Raw genomic sequence first — 18,475 nt, forward strand, 5'->3', positions numbered from 1 at the left:
TCAAACGAACTGATATTTCATTCTGCGACGAAGCGAATGGGATGTTTTTATTGGCTACGGAGAACGTACAACGGAAATTCCCCTCTACGATGTTTCTCTATAGCTAATCGAAACCTCTCGTTCGATCCGTTGAAAAATTCAAATTCTCATAATTTCTCGATAAAAAAGACTTAGGAGAAATGACCGATAAATTACCGGGTATTTCTCTTCGTTTCTGACGTACTTACTGGATTTAGAACTCTAGTGTACATAGTCAACGCGAACAAACCTAATAATTGCTTCGAGGCCGTTCGAGAATGAAAAACCAATCTGGACTGCTAAGTTTCAGTTTCCACTATCTCGGCGACGTTCTCAAAAAGTTTTAGTGCATGGACGTTGGACCGTGAAGTGGCGCTCCGCGGTTGACTTGCTTAACAGTGCTTAACAGAGACAGGTGCTAGCAGTTCATGGGTATATATATAGTCAAAGTTTCTACGCGATATAGACAATGCGGATGTAGTGAGCGATAACTGTTTGACGCTACTTCTATTAGATGTAATGAGGAACTAACCTGTAAACTATAACAAGAAGCAAAATGTCTTGGATTAAAAAAGGTTCTGTAATGAAGTATTTACAAGTCACACTCTATGGCTTCATTTGAACCTAAGAAGGTTATGTCCGGTATGTGTCGCCAATTCTTGACACTTAGTCAAGCATTCAGGATGATTCGCGGATTTGAATAAAGTATGGAAAATCTGAATAAAAAGGAGACCATCAATCTATTGGATTTGCTTTCGGAGAGTGATTCCGAGGCATCTGATTTAATCCTTACGCCGAGGAAGAAGAGAGTCAAACGGTGGGTTAAACCGTTGAATATTATGACCTTTGACGTTTGATGTATTTTATAATAAAATCTGAATACATTGCAATATCAGAATTAGATTGGATACACCATAATGAATATAGACAATTCCGTGAAATTCATTGTGTTGTACTATCCTTGAATCATTTTATTACTGAAATACGTGTATGTAGTTTGTTAATGTGTGATATAAACAGTGAAAAGTATGTATACAGATAACAACTATTTTATATTACAGGCGTCATCGTCCTGATGGTGTCAAGGTGAAGCAAGGCCATGTCTGTAATTGCGCTCGGTCACAGCTGAGAATAATCTCCTTATGGTTAGCTGCTATTTTAATAACATTTTGGCTAGTGGCTCTGTCATGGTTTGCAGCAATATTATATGGCGAAATTGGAAAGATGAACATCTCCATAAAATCTGGTAAATACAGCGAAAGAATTAAAAAAATATTATGTTAAGAGTAAAGTATAACTGTAAGAACATTCAAGTATTTTATTTTCGGGCAAAAACATTTAAACCGAGTTCTGCATCACATGCTACTTTAAATTTTGAACGTTAAAAATATTCTGTACTGTAAATGGCAAGAAAAACTACAGCAAGAGCAAAGGCAGTTTCGTCGCTACTATCTATGTACTTTAAATATCTAATCGCTGTAAATTGTATAACCTAGATTTGTCTCAAGGATATATCCTTGCAACGATTCCATAATCTTTATGAGCGTCAAAAAAAAACACGAAGCCTGAAATTATCACTTCGAAGTGCTAGACAGAATGAGTAATTAGTCTGAGATTATTCAAACAGGAATATCAAAAGGCTCACTGGACCGTAGCACTTTTCACAGACGCTGAGCATGCTAAAAATACCGCCTTCTCTCGTTGGGAAATCTGTAACAGCGTATTCTTTTTTTGGCATGTATTACACAAGACATGTATCGTCTAATGTTTATATTTAAGACCGTCAGGTATTGGAAAATAGTATCTGCAATGCGCAAATCACTCAGGAAGGAGTTCAAGTCCCTCCTTGAGCCTTTCATTTCCTCGGAGTGCATTCCATTGCCTGAGGGTACGATTAACTGCATCCCTCATGGGCTCTGTGGATTTTTAAAGCATCGCGGGTGCAATCATTGGTTGCAGTTCAAAGGGGGATCATGAAGTCGAGGGCTTCTTCATAGAACCCAGCCCACCTATTCGGATCAATGATTAAAGAGGTATCTACGTGCTTCCTGTCGGAACCTCCACCCCTAGAAAAATATCACCTTTCTGTACGTTCTTTATTCATTCAGCCCCTTCTGAAATGTTTCGACAGAATTATTTCATGCAAAATACAATTTGTCCACCAGATTGAAACGTGACCCGAATTTCGAACCGTTCGATAGAGCTGATCTTCGATTCCATCCTTGTACGAAATTCTGCAGGATTTCCATTTAGTATGTGAGATATACGAAATACGACAAATTCATCGAGTTCGAGCGGTTTCCTGCAAAACGAAAGCGAGATAGAAAGGGACATGGAGATTCGTTTGACCTCGCGTCCCCTTTCGGCATTTTATCATTTGCAACGTTTGCTCATCTCTCCTCAAGAGGAGGGTGAAAAAGAGAGGACGTACAAAGGTATATTTCCCTCGTCTCGCAACGAGTAGCGTTTAATGCAGGCTACGCTCTGGTTTCTTTATCTTTCCTCTTCTGCCTTTCGGTGAGCCAGAACTCCAGTTTACATTTAATAAAATTCATGAAGGACCTTCAACGCGTTCGTGACGTCTCGAGTTCGGTTAGGAACGTTTTCCTCGCCTCTTTGGCGCTCGAGGGGCGGTTTAAAGAGGGTGGGAAGGGATTTGCGAAAATGCAACCCCTCGTCCTCAAAATGTTGCATTTAATCCCCGCTCGTCCCGGGCATCTAATTCAGACCCATCCTTGTGTAAAGTGTAAAAATAAACCGGGGAAAGCCATTTCACCGGTCCATCCCTTCCTCCGACGTTTCGTTAGCTCGCCCTCTTTCCGAGGTTCTACGTGATCACGGAAAACTGGGGAGGAATCCCCAGTATATACACACACTGGAATTCCTCAGAAAGAAAGAAAAAAAAAACATCCACCGGTGAAAATTAATTACCATATCCTGAAATTGAAATCGACCGTTCGAACCGCGGCGTTCATCCCCCTCTCTCCTCTGGTTCATAAAAGAACACCCTGAAGTATCGAAGACTTTCTGGACAAAATTCTGAAATTTTATTCCACTGACGAGGAATTCTTGAATTTCGTGAGGGGGTGCGTTCCGCACATTCCGCGGGGGATGTTTCCCTCCCTGTAACCGGGTGGAAATAAACCGGGAAACACCCGGGGAAATTCATTTCCCCGTTCCCCCTCGACGTCTGTCGGCCGAAAGCCAGATCGCCGGAGGGTGAAGCTCCGAGGAAAAGGGTGGAAAGGGTGGAAAAGAGGAAAGGCGCGTCACCGGGAGGGTGGAAAAAATGCACAGCCGCCCCTAGGTCCGTCGCTTTTGGAAATTCTCCGACGCTAGCTCCCCCCTTATCCCCGCCATCCCCTTGACGACCTCTCCCCGGGTACCAACCCCCTTTAGTCGATATCGGGCATGCCTCGCGAGTACTCCGCGGAAACCACCCCGCGCGAGCAGTCGCTCGTTCCTCGAGCTCGGCCATTTCGTCCCTCGACGATTCCTCCGTCAGGTGCTCGACTCGTTCCTTCCTTTTAACCCCTCGTCTCGGTTCCCGATACACCCCCTCTGGGGATGATTATAAACCTCGACTCGGTGCATGATTCCTTTTTATTTCAAGCCTCCACCGTGCCGGGCAAAAATCGCCCCTTTGGTCATCTTCGCTTATCACGCGGAATATTCCCTTCTGGCTTCGTAGCGAAAAATTTGGTAAACCTTGATGCAGTACTTGGATTTCTTTTTTAATTTTGAATCTTAACCAGAAATCGTCCCATTAGCCGTCTCCTACACTTCTCTCTCGGAATATTCCCTTCGAGTTGTATCGATGCACTTATGAAACTAAAACAAAACTTATAAACCTCGACCCAGTGCTTGATTTTTTATTTCTTTATTTCGAGACAATCAAAAATCACCCCATTGGCCATCTTAGCTTATCACTCGGAATATTCCCTTCGGAGTTTGTGCTAAAAAATTTGATAAACCTCGACTCGGTACTCGTATTTCTGTTTTATTTTAAATCTCAACCAGAAATCGTCCCATTGGCTGTCTCCTCCACTTCTCCTTCGGAATATTCCCTTCGAATTGTGTGGATACACTTATAAACCTAAAACGAAACATAAAAACCTCGACTCAGTACTTATATTTCTTTTTTATTTTAAATCTCAACCAGAAATCGTCCCATTGGCCGTCTCCTCCACTTCTCCCTCGGAATATTTCCTTCGAATTGTGTGGATACACTTATAAACCTAAAACGAAACTTAAAAACCTCGACTCAGTACTCGTACTTCTTTTTTATTTTAAATCAACCAGAAATCGTCCCATTGACCGTCTCCTCCACATCTCCCTCGGAATATTCCCTTCGAATTGTGTCGATACACTTATAAACCTAAAACCAAATTTATAAACCTCGACTCGGTACTCGTATTTCTTTTTTATTTTAAATCTCAACGAGAAATCGTCCCGTTGGCCGTCTCTTCCACTTCTCCCTCGGAATATTCCCTTCGAATTGTGTCGATACACTTCTAAACGTAAAACAAAACTTAAAAACCTCGACTCAGTACTCGTATTTCTTTTTTATTTTAAATCCCAAGCAGAAATCGTCCCATTGGTCGCTTCTCCCTTGGTATAACCCTTCGAGTAGTGTACCACCTCGGAAGTGGAGTCCGCTGTTTATTTCAGTGCGAGCGGTGTATTTTTAAAAACGCTCCTCTCGATATCAGCGACTCGACTCGAGGCCGACCGAGGACTCTGCCTTTTCCACGATTTTTCTCTCAGGCTCGCCAAGTGGGGGCGACTGGATATCGGCGATGTACTTGGAAAAAAAAACCACCTCCAGTCGATTACGAGCTCTTATCTCGCGCATTTCGTGTACGTGTTCCGCGGTCGCCTTTGCTCGCGCTGGGACATATCAGTCGCTCGGAGTCACTTATCGGTGGAGGCGGTTCTCGCTGGTCGCGCGCGCCTTTATTCCGCGGCTTGTTTTTTCTTCTTCTTCTTTTTTATTCGAAATAATCTCATCTAAATGTCTCCATGAATATTTACGATCGATCCTCTGACGAGAGCTGGAGTGATTTCCCGCCGCGCTCGGCCGCGACAACATGCCAAGGGTACTTGGGATTTATTTATAATTAACCATCTACTCGTGTCGATTATTATCTGGGTAATTCCACCACTATCTGCCGGTACTCAACGCGCAGTAACCAGTATACTCGCAGAAAAGGATATCCGTATTAAATTCCCGAAGTGCACCTAGGGTCGAGTTATCAAGACTTATCTCACGTTTATTATTTTTCCTCGACTTTTCCTCGGCCTTCCTTATTCGCGTACGGCTGTCGTCCAGTCGCACGAGGGAGGGAAAAAATCCAGACTTATCTCCCGATTTTTCTTTTCTTTTTTTTTTTAATTGTTCTTGGCCTTCATTCCTACACGCGGGGCTTTCGAGTCGAGTCCTTCGAGGGAGGGAAGATATATGTGCCCATAATTATGAAAGTGTTCTAAGTCAAAATTAAAAAAAAAATGAGTTTATCAGTTATTTCACCCCATATTATTTCAAACGAAATTAATTCAATGTAATTTCGAAACAAAAAATATATGACTTAGACCACTTTCATAATTATGGGCACATATGGGGAATATCGAACGGGTGCGCGACGGGACGCGTAATTGAACTTGACCGGGGAAACTTGTCGGGCTCTCGGCCACGGTTTATCAATAAATTGATAAGCCCCTTGTATCGATAACGCTCGCTCTACTCCTCGAGGATTCAGCCCTCGGGTGGGAAGTCGGAGACGAAGTGCTCCATTGACGGGCCTCCCGAGGAGATTGGCTCATTCGTGATCGCGAGATTCGCGTCCATGACGAGGCGAGGACGTTAAGGTGAAGTGAAACTCCCTTCAAATCAGCCAATTCGAATACGACACTTTTTTTTAAGGGTATTGGACCAAACTGTCCGAAACTTTGACACCTCACTCCTGATCATCTAAGAATTGTCCCGACACATTCAAAATTTGGATTTTTTAACAAAACTTTTTAATTCAGCCCAAACCAGAACCAAAATGGCGTCGAGCTCTGATATTTCGATCGATATTCAATTATCGAAGACTCTGATATGAGAATTGAAAGGGTCAGGACAAGTTTACGACAATTTAGAACACTCTGGTAATCGATAAACTCGCATTTTGAACGGGATAAAGGCAAAAAAGGTGTTGTATGCGCTTCTTTGCTAAAACGATGCTAATACGAGGTCTCGGAGTGAAAATTTAATTGACCTGGAAATCACAGATGGCGCAAGGGGTCCCTCCGCAGTTAATTAGGGCCTCAGAAGGCATGAATCCAGAGGATTTCTGGAGTTTTACTTCGATTTCTTTATAATTATTGTACGGAAACGATAGGTGGAATATGCCCTTTGGTACAATACGTAATATAATTCGACCCAGCTGTCAATATAAAAACGAACGTCGGCAACGTAGGCATTTAGAAAAATCTTCTTTATAGACGTTGATCAAGTTCCTCGACGCGTTTCACTTCACCTTAACGTACATTTGGCTACGCATGTCGAAAGGTTTCCTACGACGAGGCTCGCACCCGGAATCGATCGGCACGTTCTGCCGTTGCGTGGACGCGGATACCTCGTGGGGACACGTCGGTGGAGGTTCGTGGGACATTGGGGCCTTCCGTGACAATAACACCTGGATGATCTCGATAGATCACCGGAAAGGAAGGAAATAATTATACTAAATTATTTATTAAAGCCTGGGCTTTAACTAACCCACGTCGACTCTCAACTCCTCGAGTCGAGGACGATCTCGAGCTTCGCCGCTAAACTTTTGGTTGGGCTCCAAAAGGGATCAAGGTTGATTTATATTAAGTCTCTTCGTATAAGGTTCGAGCCATCTCGAGGGACCCTCGGATTTTAAATGTGCGGTGAGATTTCTACGGATTTATATTGACTTAATCTTTAGAAATCTGAATTTTTAGACGAGTCGAGGTGGGCGGGAGATTTCGAGAAATTCGGATATCTAGATGCTTAAAGTGCGCTTAAAGTCATTGGTTTTTAAATGTGCGCTTAAAGTCTTCGGTTTTTAAATGTACAGTGAAATTTATACGAATTTAAATTGCCTTTATCTTTAGAAATCTCGATTTTTAGACAAGACGAGGTGGGCGGGAGATTTCGAGAAATTCGGATATCTGGATGCTTAAAGTGCGCTGAAAGTCCTAGGATTTTAAGTGTGCGCTAAAAGTGCGCTTAAAGTCTTCGGTTTGTACATGTGCGGTGAGATTTCTACGGATTTTATATTGCCTTAATCTTTAGAGATCTCGATTTTTAGACTCGTTGAGGTGGGCGGGAGATTTCGAAAAATTCGAATATCTAGTTGCTAAATGTGCGCTTAAAGTGCACGGATTGTAAATGTGTGCTAAATGTGTGCTTAAAGTCTTCGGTTTTTAAAAGTGCGGTGAAGTTTATACGTATTTAAATTGCCTTAATCTTTAGAAATCTCGATTTTTAGACGAGTCGAGGTGGGCGGGAGATTTCGAAAAATTCAGATATCTAGATGCTTAAAGTGCGCTTAAAGTCTTCGGATTTTAAATTTGCGCTAAAAGTGCGCTCAAAGTCCTCGGATTTTAAAAGTGCTGTAAAATTTATACGGATTTAAATTGCCTAATCTTTAGATATCTGAATTTTTAGACGACTCGAGGTGGGCGGGAGATTTCGAAAAATTCGAATGTCTAGATGCTAAAAGTGCGCTTAAAGTCCTCGGATATTTAGATGTACGCTAAAAGTGCGCTTAAAGTCCTCGGATATTTAGATGTACGCTAAAAGTGCGCTTAAAGTCCTCGGATTTTACATATGCACTAAAAGTGCGCTTAAAGTCTTCGGATTTTAAAAGTGCGGTGAAGTTTATACGTATTTAAATTGCCTTAATCTTTAGAAATCTCGATTTTTAGACGAGTGGAGGTGGGCACGAGATTTCGAAAAAATTCGGATCCTTAGAAATCCAAATTTCAAGGAGAGTGGTTGCCCTAGTTCTCTCCCCGATTTTTCTTCGCGTGAAACTGCTCTTTCTTTTTCTCTTTTTTTTTTTTTTTCGACTGATTGCTCAACATTGTTCCACGCAAACTACGCGTGTAAGAGTCCTTCGAGGTAAACGGCACGTACGCGTATCACCAGTTGAACGGGGTACCGATATGAAGACTCATGAATCACACGTGGCCTCAAAGTTTCACTTTCCGTTCCCTAAAGTCGCCGAACAAACGCCGAAACTTTTCCTCTCTCTCTCAGCGAATATATCCGGCGCGACTGATAAGGCTCCATTGGCAGTCGAGTGATCGATGGCGTCTCTCGATAACGAAATCCGTGATAAGAGTGCTTTTTTTTTCTTTTTTTCTTTTTTTTCTTCTCCCGAGAGATCTCGACTTAGTCCGTCAGGCACTCGCAAACAATGCTCGATACTAATACCCGGTTATGAATAATTGCGCCGTTAAAAAGCGATAAAACGCGTCTTTTCCGCCGGCCCGGAAAGAACTAATGGCATGTCATTTCGGTACCGAGGTATTCAATCTTTTTTACGACGTGGACCGGAATCTCCACACGTGAGGGTGGAGAAGAGACAATAGGCGAATAAAAAGACAGGTTCTCGATAATAAATCACGGGGGGGGGGAGGGGGCGCTTTTACGTTGAAATTTTTTATAAGCGTGCAGAAATCGTCACTCGTTCATTGACGAGAACGAGGTCATTCCTTCGAGTCTACCGTCAAAAGGGGAGGAAAAATAATAAAAACCGAGGCACAAATTTCCATTCGCGTCGCCAGGTCGTGCGTACGCACATCGGGGACCCGGCTTGTCGGCGGCACGTCGTTATCGCAATCGAACTGATAACCTTAATTCCTAAATACGAAAGCCGCTCTCGGAGCCGTGAAGAGTTCTAAGGCATCGCTTAAGCCGTAATTCCTACAATTGAGCCCGATTGAGCATCGAAATCCCCTTTAAGGTGAAGTGAAACCCCCTTCAAATCAGTCGATTCGGATACAACAATTTTTTTAAGGGTATTGAACCAAACTGTCCGAAACTTTGACACATAACTCCTGATCACCAAAGATTTGTCCCGACACACTCAAAATTTGGATTTTTTAACCAAATTTTTTAACAGCCCAGACCAGAAGCAAAATGGCTTCGGCTCTCATATTTCGATCAATATACAATTATCGAAGGCTCTGATATGAGAAACGAAAAGGTCAGGACAATTTTACGACAATTTAGAACACTCTGGTAATCGATAAACTCGCATTTAAACGGGATAAAGGCAAAAAAAGTGTTTTATGCGCTTCTATGGTAAAACGATGAGAATACAAGGTCTTGGAGTGAAAATTTAATTGACCTGGAAATCACAGATTGCGCAAGGAGTCCCTCTGCAGACAATTAGGGCCCCAGAAAGCATGAAGCCAGAGGATTTCTGGAGTTTTACTTCGATTTCTTTATAATTATTGTACAAAAAAGACAAATGGACTATACCATTTAGGACAATACCCAATATAATTCGACACAGCTGTCAATATAAAAACGAGCGTAGGTATTTATAAAAATCTTTATCGACGTCGATCAAGTTCCTCGACGTGTTTCACTTCACCTTAAGCGGCCATAAAAATAGAGATTAAAGAATTAGAGAAAATCGCAGAGAGCGCGAAAGTCCCGCCGAAGTTCGCGAAAATTCGAAAAAGTGCATATAAAATTGCGGGATCCGACATTGATAAACTACCCACGCGCGAGAGAACAAAGGCAGAGCCTCCTTAAGGTGTGTCCTTAAAAGAAAAGAAAAAAAAAGAAGAAAGATATGCACCTCGCCATCCTCGACCCATTCTCGTTTTCCCAGCGTCCTCTCAATAAGGCGGCTCCCCTTTGCGCCTCTTTGTCGAGCTCGGCTTGTCACGCGAGAAACAAATGCATTTCAGGCCTCGGCAAGATGACCGGCGTCGGTTCCTCGAGCCGCAGTTGGACGTGCGACGCCGTTAATAGGAGCGAGGCTTAAAAGTCGCAGCCTCGGCCGGTCGCGCCCCCTAAAATCCATCCAAGAGGAAGAAAAGTCGAGATAAATCCGCGATCGAGTCGCCAAATGGACCGGCGCTCGAGAGGATCCACCGGAAAGTCACCTGGAAGCCTTCCGAAGGATCAGCTGTCAAAGTCACGTGGTCCCGGAGCGCGCAGTTATCGGGCAAACCTGACCTAACCTAATCTACCCGTCCAGACGAAAATCGTCGGATTTTGGGGACCCAGAGGATCGCTACCGATCCCCCGATCGACGTCGAGGTCCAGCACAAGAGGATCGAGGTCGGCGACAATCCCGAGGAATTAATTCCACCTGTCAAAGTCCACGTGGCGCGTCACGTGACTCCAAGAGAGAAGATCCGATTTTTCGCCGGTTCGAGGGAATCGAAAGAGGATCCGATCTCGAGAGATAACGAGGCGTCGCGGGCGTCCTTTGACGTCGCCGGATGTCGCCCTGGTCGGCGCGTCGGAGGGCAAGGTGACCGGAAGTCACGGGAAGGATTCTCCTGGACTTTTCCTCGCCGTCCTTAGATGAGCCGGCGTCCGAGGGCGTCCACGGATCGATCAGTCTCCGAGAGCCGTCGAAACGCCCCCGACGCCAGCGTCGCGACGGCGGAGCCACGTTGGATGCCAGTCGACAGCCGGAGGAGACATTCGATGCGCCGACGAAGGAGGTGACCGGTTAGGGGAACCGGAAGCCAGGTGACCCGGTCGGCAGGGGGTCACGTAGCAGGTGTTGGAGGGTGCCGTGGGGGGTGAGGGCGCACAGGGGGGCCGCGTGGCCGTGGAGATGGACTCGGTGGCTGTGACCGTGCCCCTTCGGCCCCCGACGAAGAAGATGAAGAAGCGGAAGGAACTCGACGCCCTCGCGCCGCCCCACGCGGTGTCCAGGAGGAACTCCGGGAAACGCAGCTCCCAGGTACCCTCGACCTGCAACCGATAATCGTTCGCTCGTCGACTCCTAGTGCATGCGAATAAAAAAAAATAAAAGGAGGAAAGGAAACGTCCTTGGGATGTTTCGGCCGATTAGTGCGAGGTGGAGTTCGCGATTTCTCGGAGAGGTGTCCCCGAGAAGTCGGGGGGCCCTCCCTAGGTCCCACCCTGGGTCTTTCTTCTTTCTGCCTTTTGTTGTCGTTGGTGCGATAATTCCCGGGTCGAGATCGACGGGTTTCCTCGGTATTGAGAATGGTGTTCTTGCTGGTTCTCCAGGAATTGCTGACCGACAGCAGCGACGAGCGCTCGGAATACTGGACCGTCTCGACGAGGAGCGCCAGGAAGACCCGGGGCCGGAGGAGGCAGGCTTGTCCAGGTCTCCTGAGGGCCTGCAACGCCTTCCTGGTCTGCACCTCGGTTCTAGCCACCGCCACCTTGATCTGGCTCTTCATCGACGTGCGTCAGCAGCTCACGGCTCTCAGAACCGAACTGGATCAAGGTACTGCTCCCAGGAGACGGTTACCTTGGGCCGATTGGTCGAGCAAACCCACCTTTTCCTGTACCTGTGATTAATAAAACGAGCCTTTAGAGTCTTTCGTCCCCGACTTGGCAGCGGGGTTCCAAGGGGCACTCCCGGGGTCGTACCTTGGTCACCGGGCCCCTGCCTTCTACGAGAATTATATTTATCCCGACCTGGAGACTGGATAATGTCACCCTAATTTTAGGGATATATGTCACGCGTGGTACAGGTGTTAATTACTCGAAAACCGAGTTTTTTACCGCCCAAGGCCTGTGAGGTGGGATTTTAAGCGTTTCTAGGCTTTGCTCGAGCTGTAGTTTCACTTGATATGTCGGATACCTCTTGTATCGTTTATTTAATATGTAGCGAATTGAAAGAAGGGAGTCTTGTCATGTAAGGTACAACTGATTGTTTATATTGCAGTGATAGCTGGAAGCGAAGGCGTGCCCGATGCCCTGCAGAAGTGCCACTCTTTGTCGAGGGATCTCCAGAATAACCAGACGATCATATTCTCACACTTGTCCGATCTCAAGCTCCAGATGAACAATTTTACGGCACAAGTAAGGACAGCACGTGGTTTCTGTCGGATAGAACGACCGATTCTATTCGACCGTTCTTTTTAATCGATAAGAAGGGTTACGCTACGTACGGCATCCTTTAACGAGGCTTCTTTTTTCCTCCAGTTGTCTGGCATGCAGCACGGTTTGCGACAAGTTCAAGAGACTCTTCAGGATTCCCCGGAACTCGCAAGCGTGCCAAAAGGGTTGAACGAGCTGTCCAATACCGTTGCTCGGTTCGGCAGTCAAATTCAGGACCTTGGAGTCACGATCGCCACCTTGAAGAGGACCAACGCCAAGCTGCAGGATGCTCAAACCACTATGCGGCAAAACATCACTGATCTCAAGGTTGGTCGGTCGTTATTTAGTTTAAGGTGAAGTGAAACGCGTCGAGGAACTTGATCGACGTCGATAACGATTTTTCTAAATGCCTACGTTGCCGACATTCGTTTTTATATTGACAGCTGGGTCGAATTATATTGCGTATTGTACCAAATGGCATACTCCACCTGTCGTTTTCGCACAATGATTATAAAGAAATCGAAGTAAAACTCCAGAAATCCTCTGGATTCATGCTTTCTGGGGCCCTAATCGACTGCAGAGGGACCCCCTGCGCCATCTGTGATTTATAGGTCAATTCAATTTTCACTCCGAGACCTCATATTACCATCGTTTTAGCATAGAAGCGCATACGACACTTTTTTTGCCTTTATCCCGCTTAAATGCGAGTTTATCGACTACCAGAGTGTTCTAAATTGTCGTAAAATTGTCCTGACCTTTTCGATTCTCATATCAGAGCCTTCGATAATTGTATATTGATCGAAATATGAGAGCCGAAGCCATTTTGCTTCTGGTCTGGGCTGTTAAAAAATTTGGTTAAAAAATCCAAATTTTGAGTGTGTCGGGACAATTCTTTGGTGATCAGGAGTGGTGTGTCAAAGTTTTGGACAGTTTGGTCTAATACCATTAAAAAAAAGTGTTGTATTCGAATCGACTGATTTCAAGGGGGTTTCACTTCACCTTAAAGGCTCACCGTGTGCGCCAATTTCAGGGGACGTGAAAGTGGCATCCGAAAGCTCAATCGTTCATAAAAGTTTCCTACGAACTGGGTGTCTCAAATCGTTTCATACTTTAAAACCTAAATATGGAGATCATAAGGTAGGTCCTGAAACTCGGGAAATTTCATTTTTTACAAACTTTTTTTTAGAATACCTATAAAGAAATATGATAAGAATTGAAATTTCATGAGTTTCAGGACCTTCCTTATAGTCGCCCTATTCACATTGTAAGGTTTCAAACCATTCGGTAAATCGAGTTGGGAGAAAAGTTTTATAAACAAAACCTCTTCGACCCCACTTTCACATCACCTTAACGGGAAGAATACTCAAACGCAATGGCTGATCCGAATCTCTCGTTGCAGCACTCGTTGGACGACATCTCGGAAAGGTTCCAGTCGCCCCAGGCGTTGGCTACCAATGGAACTGAAATAAAAACGGAGGAACTTAATGCGACGATAGCGCGATTAACGAGCGATCTAAATCGCGTCAATGAAACCCTTTCGACCAAGCTCCAGTTGAGCGACGACGATCGGGTAAGCCTGAAGAGAATTTTGTCTCCCGCATATTCACCGTACTCTAAGACATACTGTAAGACATACTGCAAGACATACTGTAAGACATACTGTAAGACATACTGTAAGACATACTCTCTCGTTACTGGCATGAGGACCGGCGTTGCACTACTGCATATACACGTGGCCAAAATGTTTGCCTTCGAAGTAATGGATACCCGCTTAAATAATTGTAAGACAGACTCTCTCGTTACTGGCATGAGGACTGGTAGTGTACTACCAAAGAATTCAGAAGTCTCCATAGAAGTCCCGAAAGATACGGACGTTCGATGCTCGATAAATAGTATGTTAGCAAACGGATGGCGGCGCTGTAAGCATCTCTCCGTCTCTCTTCATATTATGGCGATATATAGCGAATTGCATTCTTTCTTTATCTTACACCCAATACTCGCCTTTCTATATGCGTCTCTCTTCCTCCCGTATGTGAGATATCTTTGGCTAACGCATGCGATCTCTCTTTTACCCCCATTTCTGGTTTGTTAGCCGACTTTTAGAGCATCAAGCGCTAACATAGGATCTGGGCTTCTATGGGACTTATGAATTCTTTGGTACTACCGCATGACACGCGACACCAGCGCCGTACCGTCCGTTTCGGGATCTATCCCCTATATATTGGGTTGATGCATAAGTCATTGCGCATTTTTTTCAAATATAAAAATGCGCGCAGAAATTAAATGTTTTAACATAACGTTATATGTTATTTTAAAGAGAAATTTGTCCTCTACAAGACAGTGTTTTAATATTTTTATTAGATTTAATTTTTCAGTCCATTTCTTGTGCCAATTCTCTGGTCGATTGTCGCGGGTTTTCATGGATAAGCTGGTTCGATCGCTCTTCATCAAATTCAACCGGACATCCTGAGCGAGCGCTGTGTGTGTGTGTGTGTTTTTGAGGTCGAAAGTTCCATTTTTAAAGCGCAAAAACCACCATTGAGCCGTCCTTGTGGTCATAGCTTCTTCTCCGTATACAGCGCAAATTTCACGAGCCGCTTTGGAAGCATTTGAGCCGCGATTAAACTCAATCAAAAGAAAGTGCCGAAAATGCTCATTTTTGTCCACTTAACCCTCCATTTTAATTGCCTAAAAATTCACAAAAATTAAATCTAACAAAATCATTAAAACACTCTTGTAGAGGAAAAAATTCTCTTTAAAATAACATATAACGTTATGTTAAAACATTTAATTTCTGCGCGCATTTTTATGTTTGAAAAAATGCGCAATGACTCATGCATCAACCCAATATATATTATAAAACTAGCATATATATATATGCTACAGTTTGGTGGAATTGCCGGAGAACTTTCCATGATTCCTAATTTCCAGAAATCCCTGGCCGAGCTTCAGAACCTTACCCAGAGTATGAGCACGAAGGTGACGTCCCTCGAGGGAGAATGTGCCAAAGCTACCGAGCAGGCAGTCATTTCGGAGCTGGTCAACAAATTGAAGGACCAGGTAATTCGCCCTCCAGGTGAAACTGGACACATCTATATAGTTGAGGAGACATTCAACGGATGGTGGATAATGATTTAAATTTCACTTGCGGCGTTCCAGCTAGCGGAAATACGAGCCATGGATCTCGAAGTCAACGGGAAGCTGAAACAGTTGGAGCAGTCGTATAACGCTTTGAGGAACTCGTCCGCGCCGTTAACGTCGACGGGTATTAAGAATAAGCAGCAAGGGGTCAAATCAAAAGAGGAGGGAACGTCCAGTCGTGGTCAGACATCGCCGGAATCTACAACGGCGACTGGTCGTGGGGTCTTAGGTTCGAAACGTCTTTTTTAAGGGACTGTGCCACTGTGAACGTCGAAAAGATTACACATTTTTTACTATTCTATTTTTCCTCAAAAAGTACTTCATATAACGGCACGAAACTTTTTCTTATCCATGAAAGGTCTAATGTAGGAGAATAGAGACAAATTTTTCTTTTTAGTAAATAAGATATGTATCTATTTATTTATTATTACAAACGTGGAGTAGTAAACAAAAAATGGTTCGTTGCTGGCGCAGGTGATTGAAGTTCTCCTGGTGATCTGAAACAAAATTCAAAAAGATTCCTAATCTGTAAGACCATCGCTACCGGCCGTACCTCAATTATTAATTTATATCATAAATTAACAAAATGACGGCGTTTTTTTGCAAAAGTGTTAACAAAAATACGTTTTTTTTGCGCTGTGATTGAAGCAAAAGTAGGAGTTGAAATAAAAATTGTACCATGATTGAGGTACGGCCGATAGCGACGGCCTTGCAGATTAAGAATCTTTCTAAATTTTTTGTTTCAGATCACCCGCGCCAGCAACGAACAATTTTTTTTACTACTCTACGTTTGTAATAATAAATAAATAAATATGTATCTTTTTTACTAAAAAGAAAAATTCTCCTGTATTCTCCTACATTAGACCTTTCATGGGAATAAAAGTTTGTGCCATTGTATGCAGTATTTTTTGAGAAAAAAAAACGTTCACAAGGGTATAGCCCCTTAAGGCGATGTGAAAGTGGCGTCGAAGAGGTTTTGTTTATAAAGCTTTTCTCCCAACTCGATTTACCGAATGGTTTGAAGCTTTACAACGTGAATAGGAAGACTATAAGGAAGGTCCTAAAACTCATGGAATTTCAATTCTTTTCAAATTTCTTTATAGGTATTTTAAGAATAATTGATAAAAAGTGAAATTTCGCTAGTTTCAGGACCTACCTTAGGGTCTACATATTCACGTTTTAAAGTAAGAAACTATTTGAGACACCCAGTTCGTAGAAAAGTTTCACGAACGATTGAGCTTTCGGATGCTACTTTCACATCCTCTTAAGGATCTCGTTGCAGTTCTTACCCAGGAGATGATCGAACGTTCTCTTACCTTTCAGGAAGTAACGAGGAGTCGAGGAACATGTCTTCGACGACCAAGCCGAATCATTGAATCCGCAGTCGCTGTTGGGGAGCAGTACCTCGTCAATAAGGATGAACCTAGCAGGAAATCGCGTTTACTTGTACATAATGGATAATTAAGTTAACGCTAACGTCGTATACGTAGGCAGTAGGAAGTGGTCGCGAGTTTTGGAGGGCATTTGCGCGTCTCTCCGGCGACGAGTCACGAGAAGGGAGGAAAGGCATTCACGATTAACTTCTTCTCTTCGCAAGTGCTTTCGCGAAGATATCCAATGCAAGGTGGAGAGGAACGAGGAACGATCATTCCTGCGCGAGAATAACGCTAGGTTCGAGGTGTAATTTATTTACCGGTCATTTAAGGTGAAGTGAAACATCCTTCAAATCAGTCGATTCGAATACAACACTTTTTTTTAAGAGTATAGACCAAACTGTCCGAAACTTTGACACGTCACTCCTGATCATCTAAGAATTGTCCTGACACATTAAAAATTTGGATTTTTCAAACAGATTTTTTAACTCAGTCCAGACCAGAACCAAAATGGCGTCGAGCTCTGATATTTCGATCAATATACAATTATTGAAGGCTCTGATATGAGAATCGAAAGGGTCAGGACAATTTTACGACAATTTAGAACACTCTGGTAATCGATAAACTCGCATTTCAACGGGATAAAGGCAAAAAAAGGGTTGTATGCGCTTCTTTACCAAAACGATGGGAATACGAGGTCTCGAAGTGAAAATTTAATTGACCTGGAAATCACAGATGGCGCAGGGGTTCCCTCCGCAGTCAATTAGGGCCCCAGAAGACACGAATCCAGAGGATTTCTGGAGTTTTACTTCGATTTCTTTGTAATTATTGTACGAAAATGACAGGTGGAATATGCCATTTGGTACAATACCCAATATAATTCGACCCAGCTGTCAATATAAAAACGAACGTCGGCAACGTAGGCATTTAGAAAAATCTTCTTTATCGACGTCGATCAAGTTCCTCGACGTGTTTCACTTCACCTTAAGTCGATTAGCTAGGGCTTTAGGCGGCAGACGCGATGACGTCCACGTGGGGTAACATCAAACGAAAAGTACAAATTCCGTAGTCCCTCAATGTCTCGTCCGACTCGTTATCTCCTTTTCTCATTTCCTTTCCGTATCTGTAAGGAAACTTGTACCACTACTCTCGGAAACCACTACGCGACGTTATTTTGTCGCGACTTTGAAAACACGGTTATTCTTGTACGCGCAGAGGCAAAAGGACGTTCCGTTTAACGTAGTTTTTAACCGAGTACCACCGAATCGACCAAGTATTAGCTTTCTCTACACTTTCCACGAGAAGAAAAGCACTAACGTCTCGAGCTCCTGCGAGCGTAGGTCCGAAGCATTACGTGAAATCGAGACGCGTAACAGCTGTGCTCCGATAACGCTCATCGCCTTATCAAACGGGGGAGACGCTGTCGGGGCCGTCGTCTAACATTCAGTGATAGCGAGAAGCACGATTTCATACGTGAAATGCTGTGATAAAACGAGTAAGAGGGGACGATAGTAATAATGCGCGTATTTATTATGTTACGCGTAAATCGTGCGTAGCCGAGCAAAGAGCAGGGGAATTAGATGTAACGCGTCGAGAGTGCGATTCGATTTGTTGACTGCAATAAACTTAGTCGAGGAATAACTTGGTGAATGTTCCGAGGGAATTAGCCATCGTCTCGATGGGAGACTCTTGTTTAGCTGGCCCGTAGTTACCCAGGGTGAATGAGGCGTGTGGAGTGCGTGTGTAACGGTGTTCGGCCGTGTTAATAAAAAAGAACTACTGTAAGCAAAAGGGGAAATTTATTTAAACGGTTTAAGTACCTCTTATCGAGATGTGTCACCTATTATACCTATTTTCGCCGCAGAGGAAAAATATCCAA

General features: G+C 43.9%; 1 protein-coding gene across 9 annotated transcripts; it reads left to right on the forward strand.

Moving 5' to 3' along the window:
• Positions 1-416: 416 nt before the first annotated feature.
• LOC105702650 (structural maintenance of chromosomes protein 4) lies at positions 417-17,017 on the forward strand. 9 transcript variants are annotated; one of them, XM_012430363.2, is made up of 10 exons: positions 1,176-1,264; positions 1,978-2,051; positions 9,958-10,970; positions 11,261-11,483; positions 11,928-12,064; positions 12,188-12,409; positions 13,482-13,652; positions 15,014-15,142; positions 15,242-15,452; positions 16,547-17,017. In XM_012430363.2, the coding sequence occupies exons 3-10, from the start codon at positions 10,842-10,844 to the stop codon at positions 16,597-16,599; spliced, it is 1,275 nt and encodes a 424-aa protein (XP_012285786.1). In that variant the 5' UTR covers positions 1,176-1,264; positions 1,978-2,051; positions 9,958-10,841; the 3' UTR covers positions 16,600-17,017. The 9 variants fall into 9 exon arrangements, with proteins under 9 accessions (XP_012285791.1, XP_012285787.1, XP_012285786.1 ...); XM_012430362.2 differs by lacking the exons at positions 1,176-1,264; positions 1,978-2,051 and adding exons at positions 2,087-2,105; positions 2,184-2,453; XM_012430364.1 differs by lacking the exon at positions 1,978-2,051 and having other exon boundaries at positions 1,149-1,264.
• Positions 17,018-18,475: the final 1,458 nt, after the last annotated feature.

The sequence above is a fragment of the Orussus abietinus genome, unplaced genomic scaffold (assembly GCF_000612105.2).
Source record: "Orussus abietinus isolate OABI.00-Male unplaced genomic scaffold, Oabi_2.0 scaffold494, whole genome shotgun sequence".
In the NCBI taxonomy this organism is placed as follows: domain Eukaryota; kingdom Metazoa; phylum Arthropoda; class Insecta; order Hymenoptera; family Orussidae; genus Orussus; species Orussus abietinus.